The 17,861-nt window shown below is 40.1% G+C and overlaps 1 protein-coding gene across 7 annotated transcripts in view; it reads left to right on the forward strand.

Annotated features, from left to right (window-relative positions):
- Jph1 (junctophilin 1) overlaps nucleotides 1–17,861 on the forward strand; it is a 106,936-nt gene that overhangs the window by 70,784 nt on the left and 18,291 nt on the right. For all 7 annotated transcript variants that reach the window (XM_006237723.5, XM_006237719.5, XM_039109388.2 and 4 more), the window contains exon 4: nucleotides 12,410–13,053. In XM_006237723.5, coding sequence (XP_006237785.1) covers nucleotides 12,410–13,053 — 644 coding nt within the window. The remainder of the gene's footprint in view (nucleotides 1–12,409; nucleotides 13,054–17,861) is intronic.

The following is a 17,861-nucleotide window of genomic DNA, read 5'->3' on the forward strand; positions in this document are numbered from 1 at the left end:
GGATAGAGTTCAGCAAACTCTCCAACTATACCTGGGCAGGGCCTAGGGAATGGATATATTTCAAACAACTGGAGAGAAGAATAGGGATGGGAAGCCCAGGTAGCCTATGTCGGATGTCAGCACAACATGTAACAGTATGTATGGCCAGAGGGCCCCTGTGAGCAGTCAGGACTGGGATCAGATGAGTCTGGAAGGTAGATGCTGCCAGGACCAAAGCTATTGGAAAGGAATAGAGAAGGAGAAGTCAGCTAGCCTACCTAGGCCTGTGCCACAAGTGCCTCTGGGAGCAATCAGGGCTGGATTTTTAAAAGGTCTTTCTTTTAAAGGTCTATGTTCTTTAATCTCAGCAATACTACGGAATTAGTGGGGGAAGACAGGCAGTTACCTGGCCTGCTGGCAAGCCAGCAAAGCTGAATTAGTGCACTCTGGGTTCAGAAAGAGACCCTGTCTCCAAAAAATGAACTGTGGAGACCAATTAAGGAAAACAGCAGAATATCAGATGGTCATGTGCACACAGCCCTGCTCCCCACAGAGAGAAAGGGAACAGTTCTGGGAGGTAAGAGAGAAGAAGAAAGACTGCAAAATGCAGGTTACAGCACTATTCTGGAGAGATGCCCCACTGGGTTGATGATATAAGTGCCTTGATAAGAGTGACTTCTTCACCTGTAGATAGGAAAAACTACATGCCCGAAAGCAGAACACTCTGTCCCCATAACTGGCTGAAAGAAAACAGGAAAACGGGTCTACAGCACTCCTGAAACACGGGCTTATACGACACTCTAGCCACTGTCAGAAATAGCAGAACAAAGTAACACTAGAGATAATCTGATGGCGAGAGGCAAGCCCAGAAACCCAAGCAACAGAAACCAAGACTACATGGCATCATCGGAACCCAATTCTCCCACCAAAGCAAACACGGAATATCCAAACACACCAGAAAAGCAAGATCTAGTTTCAAAATCATATTTGATACTGATGCTTGGAGGACTTCAAGAAAGACGTGAAGAACTCCCTTAGAGAACAAGTAGAAGCCTACAGAGAGGAATCGCAAAAATCCCTAAAAGAATTCAAGGAAAACATAAATAAACAATTAGAAGCCCATAGAGAGGACGCACAAAAATCCCTGAAAGAATTCCAGGAAAATACAATCAAACAGTTGAAGGAATTAAAAATGGAAATATAAGCAATCAAGAAAGAACACATGGAAACAACCCTGGATATAGAAAACCAAAAGAAGACACAAGGAGCTGTAGATATGAGCTTCACCAACAGAATACAAGAGATGGAAGAGAGAATCTCAGGAGCAGAAGATTCCATAGAAATCATCAACTCAACTGTCAAAGATAATGTAAAGCAGAAAAAGCTACTGGTCCAAAACATACAGGAAATCCAGGACTCAATGAGAAGATCAAACCTAAGGGTAATAGATATAGAAGAGAGTGAAGACTCCCAGTTCAAAGGACCAGTAAATATCTTCAACAAAATCATAGAAGAAAACTTCCCTAACCTAAAGAAAGAGATACCCATAAGCATACAAGAAGCCTACAGAACTCCAAATAGATTGGACCAGAAAAGAAACACCTCCTGTCACATAATAGTCAAAACACCAAACCCAAAAAATAAAGAAAGAATATTAAAAACAGTAAGGGAAAAAGGTCAAGTAACATATAAAGGCAGACCTATCAGAAGCAAACCAGACTTTTCGCCAGAAACTATGAAAGCCAGAAGATACTGGACAGATGTCATACAGACCCTAAGAGAACACAAATGCCAACCCAGGTTACTGTATCCTGCAAAACTCTCAATTAACATAGATGGAGAAACCAAGATATTCCATGACAAAACCAAATTTACATAATATCTTTCTACAAATCCAGCACTACAAAGGATAATAAATGGTAAAGCCCAACATAAGGAGGCAAGCTATACCCTAGAAGAAGCAAGAAACTAATCGTCTTGGCAACAAAACAAATAGAAGAAAAGCACACAAACATAATCTCATATCCAAATATGAATATAACAGGAAGCAATAATCACTATTCCTTAATATCTCTCAACATCAATGGCCTCAACTCCCCAATAAAAAGACATAGATTAACAAACTGGATACGCAATGAGGACCCTGCATTCTGCTGCCTACAGGAAACACACCTCAGAGACAAAGACAGACACTACCTCAGAGTGAAAGGCTGGAAAACAACTTTCCAAGCAAATGGTCAGAAGAAGCAAGCTGGAGTAGCCATTCTAATATCAAATAAAATCAATTTTCAACTAAAAGTCATCAAAAAAAATAAGGAAGGACACTTCATATTCATCAAAGGAAAAGTCCACCAAGATGAACTCTCAATCCTAAATATCTATGCCCCAAATACAAAGGCACCTACATATGTAAAAGAAACCTTACTAAAGCTCAAAACACACATTGCACCTCACACCTCACAATAATAGTAGGAGATTTCAACACCCCACTCTCATCAATGGACAGATCATGGAAACAGAAATTAAACAGAGACGTAGACACACTAAGAGAAGTCATGAGCCAAATGGACTTAACACATATTTATAGAATATTCTATCCTAAAGCAAAAGGATATACCTTCTTCTCAGCTCCTCATAGTACTTTTTCCAAAATTGACCATATAATTGGTCAAAAAACGGGCCTCAACAGGTACAGAAAGATAGAAATAATCCAATGCGTGCTATCAGACCACCACCGCCTAAAGCTGGTCTTCAATAACAATAAGGGAAGAATGCCCACATATACGTGGAAATTGAACAACGCTCTACTCAATGATAACTTGGTCAAGGAAGAAATAAAGAAAGAAATTAAAGACTTTTTAGAATTTAATGAAAATGAAGGTACAACATGCCCAAACTTATGGGACACAATGAAAGCTGTGCTAAGAGGAAAACTCATAACTCTGAGTGCCTGCAGAAAGAAACAGGAGAGAGCATATGTCACCAGCTTGACAACACACCTAAAAGCTCTAGAACAAAAAGAAGCAAATACACCCAGGAGGAGTAGAAGACAGGAAATAATCAAACTCAGAGCTGAAATCAACCAAGTAGAAACAAAAAGGACCATAGAAAGAATCAACAGAACCAAAAGTTGGTTCTTTGAGAAAATCAACAAGATAGATAAACCCTTAGCCAGACTAACGAGAGGACACAGAGAGTGTGTCCAAATTAACAAAATCAGAAATGAAAAGGGAGACATAACTACAGATTCAGAGGAAATTCAAAAAATCATCAGATCTTACTATAAAAGCCTATATTCAACAAAACTTGAAAATCTACAGGAAATGGACAATTTCCTAGACAGATACCAGGTACCGAAGTTAAATCAGGAACAGATAAACCAGTTAAACAACCCCATAACTCCTAAGGAAATAGAAGCAGTCATTAAAGGTCTCCCAACCAAAAAGAGCCCAGGTCCAGACGGGTTTAGTGCAGAATTCTATCAGACCTTCATAGAAGACCTAATACCAATACTATCCAAACTATTCCACAAAATTGAAACAGATGGAGCACTACCGAATTCCTTCTATGAAGCCACAATTACTCTTATACCTAAACCACACAAAGACCCAACAAGGAAAGAGAACTTCAGACCAATTTCCCTTATGAATATCGATGCAAAAATACTCAATAAAATTCTGGCAAACCGAATCCAAGAGCACATCAAAACAATCATCCACCATGATCAAGTAGGCTTCATCCCAGGCATGCAGGGATGGTTTAATATACGGAAAACCATCAACGTGATCCATTATATAAACAAACTGAAAGAACAAAACCACATGATCATTTCATTAGATGCTGAGAAAGCATTTGACAAAATTCAACACCCCTTCATGATAAAAGTCCTGGAAAGAATAGGAATTCAAGGCCCATATCTAAACATAGTAAAAGCCATATACAGCAAACCAGTTGCTAACATTAAACTAAATGGAGAGAAACTTGAAGCAATCCCACTAAAATCAGGGACTAGACGAGGCTGCCCACTCTCTCCCTACTTATTCAGTATAGTTCTTGAAGTTCTAGCCAGTGCAATCAGAAAACAAAAGGAGGTCAAGGGGATATAGATTGGAAAGGAAGAAGTCAAAATATCACTATTTGCAGATGATATGATAGTATATTTAAGTCATCCCAAAAGTTCCACCAGAGAACTACTAATCCTGATAAACAACTTCAGAAAAGTGGCTGGGTATAAAATTAACTCAAATAAATCAGTAGCCTTTCTCTACATAAAAGAGAAACAAGCCGAGAAAGAAATTAGGGAAACGACACCCTTGATAATAGACCCAAATAATATAAAGTACCTCAGTGTGACTTTAACCAAGCAAGTAAAAGATCTGTACAATAAAAACTTCAAGACTCTGAAGAAAGAAATTGAAGAAGACCTCAGAAGATGGAAAGATCTCCCATGCTCATGGATTCGCAGGATTAATATAGTAAAAATGGCCATTTTACCAAAAGCGATCTACAGATTCAATGCAATCCCCATCAAAATACCAATCCAATTCTTCAAAGAGTTAGACAGAACAATTTGCAAATTCATCTGAAATAACAAAAAAACCAGGATAGCTAAAACTATCCTCAACAATAAAAGGACTTCAGGGGGAATCACTATCCCTGAACTCAAGCAGTATTACAGAGCAATAGTGATAAAAACTGCATGGTATTGGTACAGAGACAGACAGATACACCAATGGAACAGAATTGAAGACCCAGAAATGAACCCACACATATATGGGCACTTGATTTTTGACAAAGGACCAAAAACCATCCAATGGAAAAAAGATAGCATTTTCAGCAAATGGTGCTGGTTCAACTGGAGGTCAACATACAGAAGAATGCAGATCGATCCATGCTTATCACCCTGTACAAAGCTTAAGTCCAAGTGGATAAAGGACCTCCACATCAAACCACATACACTCAAACTAGTAGAAGAAAAACTAGGGAAGCATCTGGAACACATGGGCACTGGAAAAAATTTCCTGAACAAAACACCAATGGCTTATGCTCTAAGATCAAGAATCGACAAATGGGATCTCATAAAACTGCAAAGGCTTCTGTAAGGCAAAGGACACTGTGGTTAGGACAAAATGCCAACCAACAGATTGGGAAAAGATCTTTACCAATCCTACAACAGACAGAGGCCTTATATCCAAAACATACAAAGAACTCAAGAAGTTAGACCGCAGGGAGACAAATAACCCTACTAAAAAATGGGGTTCAGGGCTAAACAAAGAATTCACAGCTGAGGAATGCCGAATGGCTGAGAAACACCTAAAGAAATGTTCAACATCTTTAGTCATAAGGGAAATGCAAATCAAAACAACCCTGAGATTTCACCTCACACCAGTGAGAATGGCTAAGATCAAAAACTCAGGTGACAGCAAATGCTAGCGAGGATGCGGAGAAAGAGGAACACTCCTCCATTGTTGGTGAATTGCAGACTGGTACAACCATTCTGGAAATCAATCTGGAGGTTCCTCAGAAAATTGGACATTGAACTGCCTGAGGATCCAGCTATACCTCTCTTGGGCATATACCCAAAAGATGCCCCAACATATAAAAAAGACACGTGCTCCACTATGTTCATCGCAGCCTTATTTATAATATTCTGAAGCTGGAAAGAACCCAGATGCCCTTCAACAGAGGAATGGATACAGAAAGTGTGATACATCTACACAAGGGAATATTACTCAGCTAGCAAAAACAATGACTTTATGAAATTTGTAGGCAAATGGTTGGAACTGGAAAATATCATCCTGAGTGAGGTAACCCAATCACAGAAAAACACACATGGTATGCACTCATTGATAAGTGGCTAATAGCCCAAATGCTTGAATTACCCTAGAAGCCTAGAACAAATGAAACTCAAGACGGATGATCAAAATGCGAATGCTTCACTCCTTCTTTAAAAGGGGAACAAGAATACCCTTGGCAGGGAATAGAGAGGCAAAGATTAAAAGAGACACAGAAGGAATACCCATTCAGAGCCTGCTCCACATGTGGCCCATACATATACAGCCATCCAATTAGAAAAGATGAATGAAGCAAAGAAGTGCAGGCTGACAGGAACCGGATGTAGATCTCTCCTGAGAGACACAGCCAGAATACAGCAAATACATAGGCAAATGCCAGCAGCAAACCACTGAACTGAGAATGGGACCCCCGTTGAAGGAATCAGAGATAGTACTGAAAGAGCTTGAAGGGGCTCGAGACCCCATATGAACAACAATGCCAAGCAACCAGAGCTTCCAGGGACTAAGCCACTACCCAAAGACTATACATGGACTGACCCTGGACTCTGACCCCATAGGTAGCAATGAATATTCTAGTAAGATCACCAGTGGAAGGGGAAGCCCTTGGTCCTGCTAAGACTGAACCCCCAGTGAACTAGATTGTTGGGGGGAGGGCGGCAATGGGGGGAGGATGGAGAGGGGAACACCCATAAAGAAGGGGAGGGGGAGGGATTAGGGGGATGTTTGAGGGAAACCGGGAAAGGGAATAACACTCGAAATGTAAATAAGAAACACTCAAGTTAATAAAAAAAAAAAAGAAAAGAAAGAAAGTAGTTGGATTTCTGGGTTTGGAAATCAAGCTTCCTGAATAACGCAGACTTCCGTGAGACAAATATTGAACAAGGTGATTCACTATACCGATGTGGGAAGTCACTTGAATAGCAACAACTAGAGGGGGACTCAGGACTGGAGAGCTTCTTGCACACTCGGGCAAGAAATGTGTTGTAATCAGAATGTAACAGCATTAATTTATACAAAAATTTCTTTTGGAGCACCTAATTCATCTAACCAATACAGAAACTTATTAATGGGAAAAAAAAAGAGTGACTTCTTCAAGAGTGATAAAATGAGCATCTTCTTTTGTGTGCATCTTATTTAAAACATTTAAATACATAGATATATTTCACTAAGAAAGGGACCTTTTGCACATTTTGATGATGAATCCAGTGAATAAACTCCCCTTTCCCTGGTACCTAAGTACCTTGGCAGATTAGGTGTGTACCCCACTGGGAGAGCTCAGCAAGCTGAGGGAGTTTGGCCTGTTCTCCCAGCTACCTACCATCTGGGGAAGCTACACAGTGGGGAGAATGCTTTGCAAGCAAACAAACTCACCATTGTTGTCTGCAGATGCTAATTCTTGGCTCTGCTGTTCATTCTGCTGCAGAGCAGAGTCCCTCTAGTCTTGTATTAGGTGTTACCATGAGGTAAATGATACCAAAGGCCATCTCGGTTTTCTAGACTGAATGGTTTTTAAAAGCCTTTTTATGGTGGAAATGCATTTGAAGGAAAAGAAATATGGTGGGAAAATGTAATTCCACCCTTCCTTAGCTCAAGCAGATTCATATAAGCAAGTTGTTCATTGGTAATGAATACATTCTAGTAGCATGAGATGACAGTGAACCTCTTTGAGACCAGAGCTAAGGGGGAAACTGCAGTCCCCTTTGACCCACAGCCAACACTTCCTTCAGCAACTGTATAGACGGCCTGTTCTGTGCTGGGTGTTGTGGATCTTCTCAAGGGAACACATGCTTTCCAATGTGCGTTTATAGGGTGATCAAATCAGATAGGCATTTGCAGAAAGACTTCCAGTTTAATTTGCACATCTCAGATGCATGCATTGCCATTGTTTGTAAGGCATATGCTTCTGCCCTTGGGAAAGCAGTGGCTGCTAGCTTGCAGTTTGGAAGTTTTTGTAGCAGATTACTTACTTTTCGAGGCTGGCAGTATTTTCATCACGGTGAAATCTCACAGCTTTCATTCAGAAACCCAGTATTATATAGACCAATTAAAATTGCAAGATAAAAACAGACCTGTGCAGGGGTATTAAGTTCTTAAAGAGCTAAGTTTACATACACATGGAAAAACCTAAATTGGAATCAGTGTGAGAGAATAGTGACTAACCACTGAGAATTTGAGAAGAACTTTGCCCTCTGAGGGCTTAACTTAAAAATGAGCCATAATATTACGGATATCAGTCAAGAGGTCCTCAGCAGTAGTTTGAAGGAGATCCTCAGAGCATGACTGGATAGATTCAGTCAGCCTAGGAAGTATAGAAAAAAGTGAGTTACAGAGACAAACACTGGCATTGTCCTTCCAGACCCCATCTAGAGAGGCTTGCACCACTGCAGTTGCATTGACAAGGATATTTCTATTTACGTGGCCAAAGGCAGGGAACTATAGCCAAGAGACAGGTAGATGCTGCACTGGTATCATTGTTCTGATCAAGGAAAGAGATGCATCAGGCTGACTCATCCTGATACCATTACAGAGTTGATTCATCTCCTATACGTCATCCTGGTTTCCCAGTCGTTAGGGAGTCGAAGTTCTGCCCTTCAGAATAACATTTACTGGTGATACAGTAAAAATCATACACCTTGTGGACTTTCATATTGCTCACTATGGATAAATGAGTTGGCATTACAGTATGTTGTATCAGTCTTGTCTATTTCATCAAGGGGCCTCTGTCCCAAGCACTTTGTGTGCTAATAATTTAAGTTCCTAAGGCAAGAGCACTGAGCTCCATACAGCTTTTGAGGATGATCAAGAAGTAGAGGAGAGGGGCTGGGGATTTAGTGCAGTGGTAGAGCGCTTACCTAGGAAGCGCAAGGCCCTGGGTTCGGTCCCCAGCTCCGAAAAAAAGAACCAAAAAAAAAAAAAAGAAGTAGAGGAGATTAGAGAATAGGAAAGATGGAGAGACTGTTTACACGTTTCTTCATCCCACTATTTGAGTTTTCTTTCAGTCATGATTTTTGCTTGGGTGTGGAAAAGGTGTGTGTGTGTGTGTGTGTGTGTGTGTGTGTGTGTGTGTGTGTGTGTGTGCGCGCGCGCGCGCACGCACGCCCGCTCACACAAAGACTAGAAATTGATAACCGGTATCTCCTTTGAGGCATCTCCTTCGCTCTCTCTCCATCTTATGTTTTGAAACAAGGTCTCTTACTGAAGCTAGAACTAACAAATTTCTTAAGAGTAGCTGGCCAGCAGGCTCCAGGGATCTACCTGTCGCTTCCTAAGATCACAGGCAGAAGACACCACTACCAGATCGCTTTTGATGTGAGTTCTAGACATCGTACACATATGGCAAGCACTCCACTGAGTCATCTCCCAAACTGCTTCCCTCAGTATTTTTATCTCATTTTTAATCCCAAGTCATATTAAGGTGCTTTTTTATTTATCAGTGGGTCTAAGAATGAGTTAAATCAGTTGAAACACTGCCTTGGAATGTGGTAAAATTCTTTGAGCCCTCTTAGGAAAATGCCAGCCTCTTCCCTAGGCAACATCCTCAACGAACTTTGTGGTCCCATGTTGAAGGGTATATGCTCACACATTGCACTGTTGATTATTTACATGAAAGTAAAACATGTAGTCTATGTTACTAAGTGTTAGCTATGCTTGCATTTCTCGTAAATTAGAAGTCAAAGTATTGTTTATTACTAAAGGCCTGTGCCAACCACTAATGGATACTATTTTAGTTAAGTAAAGAGAAGCATCCAGGAGTAGATGGCTTCTGAGCTCACCTTCCAAACCTAAAATTCGTTTTTCTTTTTTTTCATGAAGAAGGGAAATTAAATAGTCTGCTATTAGATTAAAAGTGGTTAGTCCTGGACCTACTAGTTATCCTGACCAGATTGAATTGTGTATTCAATTTCACAAATTTATATTGAGTGACAGCCGCTTACAGGGTATCAGGGTGGACAGTATCTGACTGGTCACAGATGCTGGACCTTTACAGATGGAACTACATGGTCCTTTCGGGAATGTGATGTCATTTTCACTGCTGTGCACTCTCTTTATAATCTTTCAACCTGTTCCTCTTTTCCTGATTGGCAGCTTTCAGAGAATGACTGATTTTTGTTGAATGACTCTTGTTGCAGCAGTAAAGCCTTTGGCATGGGCATTGACTATGTGTTTAGGGCAGCCTTAGTCTGCCAATGGCCAGTCCCATGATTCTCACTTCTGAAGTTCAGACTGGATTGATTCCCTCTCTCACCATTTGCCAGTGTCTCCTCAAAGTCTTTGTGCCAAGTGTGTAGACGTACCTTTCTGTATGGGAATAGTGGGCTGGCTGACCAAATATGGAATGTTGTAGACCAGGTGACTTTTCCCAGTGGGAATCCCCAGATGGGAGAAAATCTCTTAGGATTCACAGATTCTGCCTATAAAAGCATTAATATTTACAAATTCCTCTCAATATTTATTTTAGTCCTCCCTGGCAATAATGGCTAGTCCTGATTGTGAGCTGTCACGACTCACCAGCTTTATGTAGCTGCTATTACACTGTGACACGTATTACTACACAGGACAAATAGCAGGTGCAGAATGTACCAAGAGAAAAGAGTCCAGGAAGAAACTCTATCCACTGCATTACCTTAACTGTTTTGTTTAAGATGAATTGAATCTTGCTTTGGAAAAATCTAGCTGTGTATCCTCACATCTGGCCAGTTCTCACATGAATGTGCTGTGTTGGAACCACTTCCAATTGGGGGTAACCATGTTAGGCTGGCATTAGGCAGAAGCCAATTTGACACCCATAATTTTTTTTATCTTTATTAACTTGAGTATTTCTTATTTACATTTTGATTGTTATTCCCCTTCCTGGTTTCCAGGCCAGCATCCTCCTATCTCCTCCTGCTCCTCTTCTCTATGGGTGTTCCCCTCCTCATCCTCCCCCCATTTCTGCCCTCCCCCCAACAATCACATTCACTGGGGGTTCAGTCTTGGCAGGACCAAGGCTTCCCTTTCCAGTGGTGCTCTTACTAGGCTATTCATTGCTACCTATGCGATTGGAGCCCAGTGCCATCCATGTATAGTCTTTGGACACCCATAATTTTTACATGATTTCAGTTACTTATATCTAATGTGTAGAATCACCTGGAGCATGCAAATTCAAATGTCTCTGGCTTGGATTTCTGCTTTCCATTGAGTTGAAACCTCTGATTTGTCTGATAAACCCCAGGAATGGGAACCGTTGCTTGGGACTGTGTTTGTTTTCCTTAAGCAGTCATAAGGGCATAAAGCCAGGCATTTTAAATCTGAACATTGATAGCTAGGTGTGCTCCCATCAGTCTGTCCACTTCTTTGAATGCAGCAGATTTCAGCAACATCAGCAACCCAGTTGAGAGATGTAGCTAAACATTTCTGAAAAGTCTTAGTTGTCAGTGACTAAGCTAGGTACACCTTTCCTAACACTCCTAAGATGAAGAAACTTTGCAAAGAAGCAATATGTCAGACTTCTAAATAAGACAGAAATACCTAGGCTGGTGTTAGGAGTTAATTAAATAAGTACATTTGGTCTGATCCAAATTTGAATTTCATCGGTCTATTACTACAACTTCTTCAACTTGACCTCTGGATGAGATTTATAAGTATGAATTAAGATGTACAACTTTTGTGCAGGGGTTGTTTTTGTTTTGTTTTATTTAACTATTTATAAAGCTCATTTAAAATGTGTTAATATTCAAGTATTACTTTAAGGTATATATGTATATTAAAATTATATGCATATATTTGCATATAGAATATATAAACAGTAAAATATATAACATATATAAGTTATATAAGTGTGATCTTAGACCAGTTTTACTGAATAGCACACAACTACACTTGGCTTTTGTTATGTAGGTTCTGATGACTCAGCTTTTTTTCCTCAGGCTTTTGTGGCAAACACTTTATCAACTGAGCTATTTGTCTAGTTGCTACTTTTAAAAAATAATTTTAAATTGAATTTTTAAAAAATTTGTTGTAAATGTTTCTGAAGTATATTAAAAGATTAAATACAAACCCTGAGACTAAAGAGCCAGAGATGACGCCTTGTCTTGGCCACTGCTAGTATCATGTCCCTACTGTGCAGAAGTTGTTCCAAAGAGCACAGCCCAGACAAACATTGTTCTTGACCAGAAAGTTTCAGCAATGATTATAAACAGCCTCTTAGCAGGCTCTCCCTGTATAGTGCAGATCTCTTTAAACAGTTAATCAGACAAAAATAAGCTTATTTCTTTATGCAAGTTCATGCTTTAATTATCCTACCTATATGGGGTAAATGAGTTTTGTTGGGTTTTGACTAACGTGAGTTCTGCTCTATGAGTTCATGCCAAAGAACCATGTTCTTCAAGTAAAAAGTGTTAGAAATTTTAGAGAAGAGTACATTTTTTCTATCTTTTATAGTATCAGTATACTATAAAAAGTGGCAAGTTTTAAAAGCATTTTTCAATAATAATCCTTTCCTTGCACACTGAAACAAGTTCACACCTTATAAGTATCTTCAAAGGGGGGAGGGAGGAAACTGATCTCATTTAGCGAAAATGATAATCACCTAGGTTGAAATCCTTTACAACTTATTCTTTTATCATTTTCCTTTCCTTTCTGTTCCTTTCCTCCAGGTCCTGATTATATCAAACAAAGATTTCAAGAGGGGGTAGATATTAAAGAAAATCCAGAAGAAAAGGTCCCAGAAAAGCCTCCATCACCAAAGGAATCGCCTCATTTTTATCGCAAAGGTACAACACCCCCCAGGTCTCCCGAGGCAAGTCCCAAACAGAGCCACTCTCCCCAGCCTTCCTCCCCAAAGTCCATGAAGAAACAGAACCCCAGCTCAGGGGCAAGACTCAGTCACGATAAAAGGAACACGGCTGAGGAACAAGTGGTAGCCATTGTCAATAAGCCCTTGATGTCAAAGGCTCCTTCAAAGGAACTGGGAGCAACCGTGTCCAAGTACTCTGGCCGCCACTATGTCCCCAACCCCAGCAATGGGGAGCTGCACTCTCAGTATCACGGCTACTATGTTAAACTGAACACGCCCCAGCATCCTCCAGAAGACAGGGAGGATGACAGCGGAGTTGGCCAGTCTTCCTCAGCATTGGTACCTAGACCGTCACCTAACAAGTGGAGTCCCCCTAAATCTGTGACAAAACCAGTTGCCAAAGAAAGCAAAACTGAGCCAAAAGCAAAGAAGTCTGAACTTGCTATACCAAAGAATACAGCAAGCAATGATACCTGCCCTCCTTTAGAAAAAGAAGCCAATTCCGTAAGTCTCTCATGAGCTTTTCTCTTGGGTTTGTTCAGGGAGCAGTATGTGGTGGGTGGTTTTATATCTTGACCATATCTGGACAAAGATCCTCAGTTCACTGAGTTGTTTAGAGTAGAACAGAACATGTTTGTAGCTCATGATAGCAAAGAGTTCTCTGAGCAGAAATCCTGTGCCTACTCAGCCACCCACTGCAGACAATTCAGGTAGGACTCAGACCTGGCCAGCCCTGTCATGCATTAGCAAGTGTTTATCAATATGTCTTGGTGAACTTAATTACCTACTCAATGGCCCTTAGAAGGGAAACATGGCCAAGTTCCCACAGCTAGCACCTTTCTGCATAGCAACTAGGAATTCTAAGCCTTCCTTTGGCCCTTTATCCAAAAGAACATCACTTGCAGCCATTGTAAATTCTCATAAATATGTAATTTGTATTTTACTTAATGAGCCAGGCTCTGCAGCAAGAATATTTTTCTTCCCAAATGAAAAACTTTTACAACAACATAATTACTTTATAATACATCTCCAGATGCGGATGTTCCTAGATTCAACTGTCTAGTAGATGCTAGCCATTGTTGATGAGTCTTAAACAGGTTAATTTGTTTGGGCCAGTAAGCTTTGTGTTATTGATGAATGTCTACTACGTGTGCCTTGACATGAGGTCAATTTGGTAAGTACTATATGGAACTTGGATTTTATTGAGTTCTGTAGAGTTTATATCCAATCTTTTTTTTAAGAACCGTTTAGTTAAGTGAGTGATTTAAAATAAATTGTATGTTATCTTGGTCATATATGTCTCTGGGTGGTCCTTTTCACTATGAAATACAACTCAGAGAGTAAGACTCTAGATGGTACAGGTAATTTGAAAAATATGCATTTCTGGAATCCTGTTCAAGATTATAGACTATCTTAATTTTATTCCATCTACTCATAGGGTTAAAGAAATACAGTCCATCTTTTGAAGTAACTTAAACTAATTTTTACTAATATCTCTATATAATATTGTTTTTTAGTCTCTACTTTTTCATTAGCTAAGTATAATTTAATCAGATCCAACTATATTAATAATGTTGTAAGAGGCAACTTCTGTGGAGGTAAATAGCTTTTAAGACAGGCTAATTTTTAAGATGATTGAATATTTAGTATTTATTGTAAAATGTTTAAACATTGATATGCCTTAACTGTTATTATAATTCCACCACTACTCATTGTATGAAACAATCAGTTCTTATTAGACATTCAACCTGAATATTTATAATGAATAGGGCTTCTTGTATATATAGTATCCATTTATCTGATTAACAAGGGGTGGTTCTAAACAGTGCCCTTCCGACTACATTGCATCTTTGTCTGTCCAATAGGACATTTAATTTCCCACATACTGCTATGGAATTATGTGCCCTATATTCCCCTCATCAGTCTGTGATAAGGAAAACAATATTGCTGTTGCCTACGAACCTTTCTCTGTAGTAGTACTGTGTTCTGTGTATTGCCACTGTATTTAGAAAAAGCATAGATTTTGGTAATGTGTAGCATTTTTTGTTTCCTCTTAATTCACTTTCCATCACAATCTCCACTCCTCCCCCCCCCCAGTCACCACCTCCCTCCCACCCTCATCCCACAGCTCTCCCTCCCACTCCCTACCCCTATTGGGTATTTTGTATAGGTTCTTGATGTAAGACAAGCATCTTCCAACTCAGGCTTAGTGATCAAAACCCAAACTGCATGTGTGCCCTACATTCCCCTTGAATGACATTCCAAACTGAGGAGTCAGATTGACTGGCCTCAATGAGAAAATGGTGCTTTCCTAATAGCATGGAGAAGCTGCCTGGTATTCCTAGTGCCAGCCCTCTTCCCTGGAGCTAGGTAGTAACACATGACTGCTTAGAATAGTTGGTGAATGACCATTGAAACAGTGGAGTGCTGCCTGCTGTTCTGAACAATGGAGAGCACTATGCAAGTTCAACATTTATAATGAACCATTGAAAATTCATAAAAACACCGACAAAAAGCAAGCATGTAGAGGATACCCATAATTAATCAGCCAGTACTCTGTGTGAACTACAGGGGAAATTGTTACCTTCTTAATGCAGGACTGCGGGAAGTTAATGCTCAAAGGGCATGGTTATTATCACTATCAATGGCTTACTAGTTGAAGTATAAATAGCTCATAAATGGCTCAATAAATTCTATTTCTTTATTTTCAGCCTGGATAAGTATCTAGAAAATGTAGAAAATCTTCTGAGATACAGATTCTCTTAGTTCCCCTAAGAGAATCTTAGGGGAATCTTAACAAGCATGAGAAGATGGGCTCCGCAGATTGCGGTCCTAACATGGGCAGAATATTGTCTCATAATTTGTCATCCTCTGTTTTGTTTTCTAAATGACCAAAGGTTTCTCCTGATGTGTACTAGCGTCTGCCTTCCTGCTGCTTCCCATCACACCTGTCCCAATCAGTCTGGGGAAACAGGACTAAGCTTCTCTTCATTTTGCCATTTTAAGCCACCCCTGACTACCACAGCCTTATTTATGGGACTTTACCTTAAAGCTTTTCACCCAGTAGCCTGTGCAAGGTGTCTAAAGAAAACTGAGGTCACAGAGCGGTACCTGCCAGTTAAACCTAGCACCCCATCATTTTCACCTGGTGGCTGTTAGAGCCTCCCATTGCTGGTCTATGCTCATCTTTCCTGAGTGATTTTCAACAATAGCTTCATAAGTGGGGCTACACTGGTAGGCTGAATATGAATATGTATCAGAGCGTATACAGGATAAATATATATGTGCATTGAGTAGGAAACACATACATGTAGTTTTCATTCAGGATAAAGCATTTATTTGTTAGTCATTGATGCTGCATTATAAATTCAATAAAATGCAGGCCAAAACTTTGAAGAGATATAATTAAGCTACTAAATTCAACCCAAGATAAAGCCTAGAGTACTAATCAATTCAAAAGAGTTCATGTAAACTCACAGCATTTTGCTGGGATCTACAAAATGGAAATTAAAGATTCACCTGGGACTTAAATTTGTTTTTTCTTTTGGCTGGGATTGAGTCTAAGACCTTGGGTATGCTAGGAAGGCATTCTGCCATTGTAGTACACAGACCTATGTTGTTTTCAAAGACACGCTGTGATTCTATGTCCTGGATCCTCCCTGGCCCTGAACTTTATACAGGTTTGTTCTCACCCAAACTTTTCTCTATCCTTTATGTACCCATTATCTTGGGGAGGAATTAAATGTACCAGCCCCATAGAACTGACATAATCCCAAATTGCACACTTAAAAATAAAGTCTAACCAAAGCATGACTAGCCATAGCATATATTCTATGCTCAGATGAGATGTTGAACATTATCTAGTATTTTGAGCTCTATGAGTTTCTACATCTAAAGTTTGCCCTGGTTGAGAAGCTGCATAGATTAGAACTCACCATTTATTGCAGCTGTCTTCACTCTGTACACCAGCCTGGCCCTGAGCTCATAGCGTTTGTCCTGTGTCAGCCTTCAGAGTGCTAAGATTGCAGGCATGAACCACCATGACTACTCACCTGTTTATTGAATAGTTGGAGGTTAGTAAGATTTTCTGTTTCTCTAAGAATTGAAAGATATAGGTAACAATGTTACCTTGCATATCTTCATTAGAAATTGTTTTTAAACTAAGGTCTGAGCTTTTGTAGAGATAGAGAAAAGAGCCTAGAGTACCCAGTGGACAGTATGATATTTAATTCTGCCTCTAAAGAACCTGGATTCATAAATAGTTTATAAATATTCTAATATGCTTATCCTCATGGTGCCCTCTAATATGGAACTAATAATCTTGTGGGTAGAACAAATAAAAACAGGTGATAATCTACTTAGAGATGCTTAGTCTACTGCCTAGCATTTAAACACTATTTTTTCTTCTATGTACTTAGGACTTAAGAAGTGGGGGCTGTTTCTCTTCCCCACACCCCAATTTACTAACAATGCACTTGTTCTTCAGTGCAGTGATTTCTCCTGTGTTGTTAAACATTGAGGAGAGCAGCACTTAAAGAGGTAGTGAACACACAGGGAGGAAAAAGTCAAAGCCCTTGATACTGTGGCACTGAGACTAGGTAGGAAAATGACAATACAGCAACAGATGGCAATAGACTGTGACAAGTGTTATGACAGAAAGAACAGGGCACTGTGACCTCCACCAGAGAGCTGCGACCCATGGTCACATGGAGTAGGATGTCTTTCAGTCTGGGATAGACAGCCTAAGCTAAGCCCCAGCCTGGAAGATGAACACTTGACCAGACTTCCCTGTTCAATCCTGTCACCAGAGAAAGCATGATCAATGTTCCTGTAACCTTGTTTCCACACAAACTTAACTTGGTTCTTAGAATGTGACTGCTTCCTTTGGTACACTTAATTAGAACTATTAGGTTTGACTGGAAAGGTGGCTTCACAGTTAAGAGTATTTGCTGCTTTGCAGAACACCCAAGTTTCCTTACCAACACCACATGATGGCACACACCTGCTCATAACTCCAGGAGATCCAACACCCTCTCTGGCATCCATAGACCAAGCATACACATGGGCACATGTAGATGACACAGAGGCCCTTTTATTCATAAATAAGCAATGGGGGACCATGGAATGCTAAACACCCAGGCTGTCTCTTTAAAGAGTGATGTATAGCTATATATCCCCTTTTCTCTCCAGAAGACTGGAGACAGATGTGGTTAAAGCCCACATGACCTTTGCACTATGTGGCTGAGACCACACTAGATCCCGCCTCAGACCTTTATCTTCAGCTGATCTCTCAGTTAATCCATAGAACTCAT

The sequence above is a fragment of the Rattus norvegicus genome, chromosome 5 (assembly GCF_036323735.1).
Source record: "Rattus norvegicus strain BN/NHsdMcwi chromosome 5, GRCr8, whole genome shotgun sequence".
NCBI lineage: Eukaryota > Metazoa > Chordata > Mammalia > Rodentia > Muridae > Rattus > Rattus norvegicus.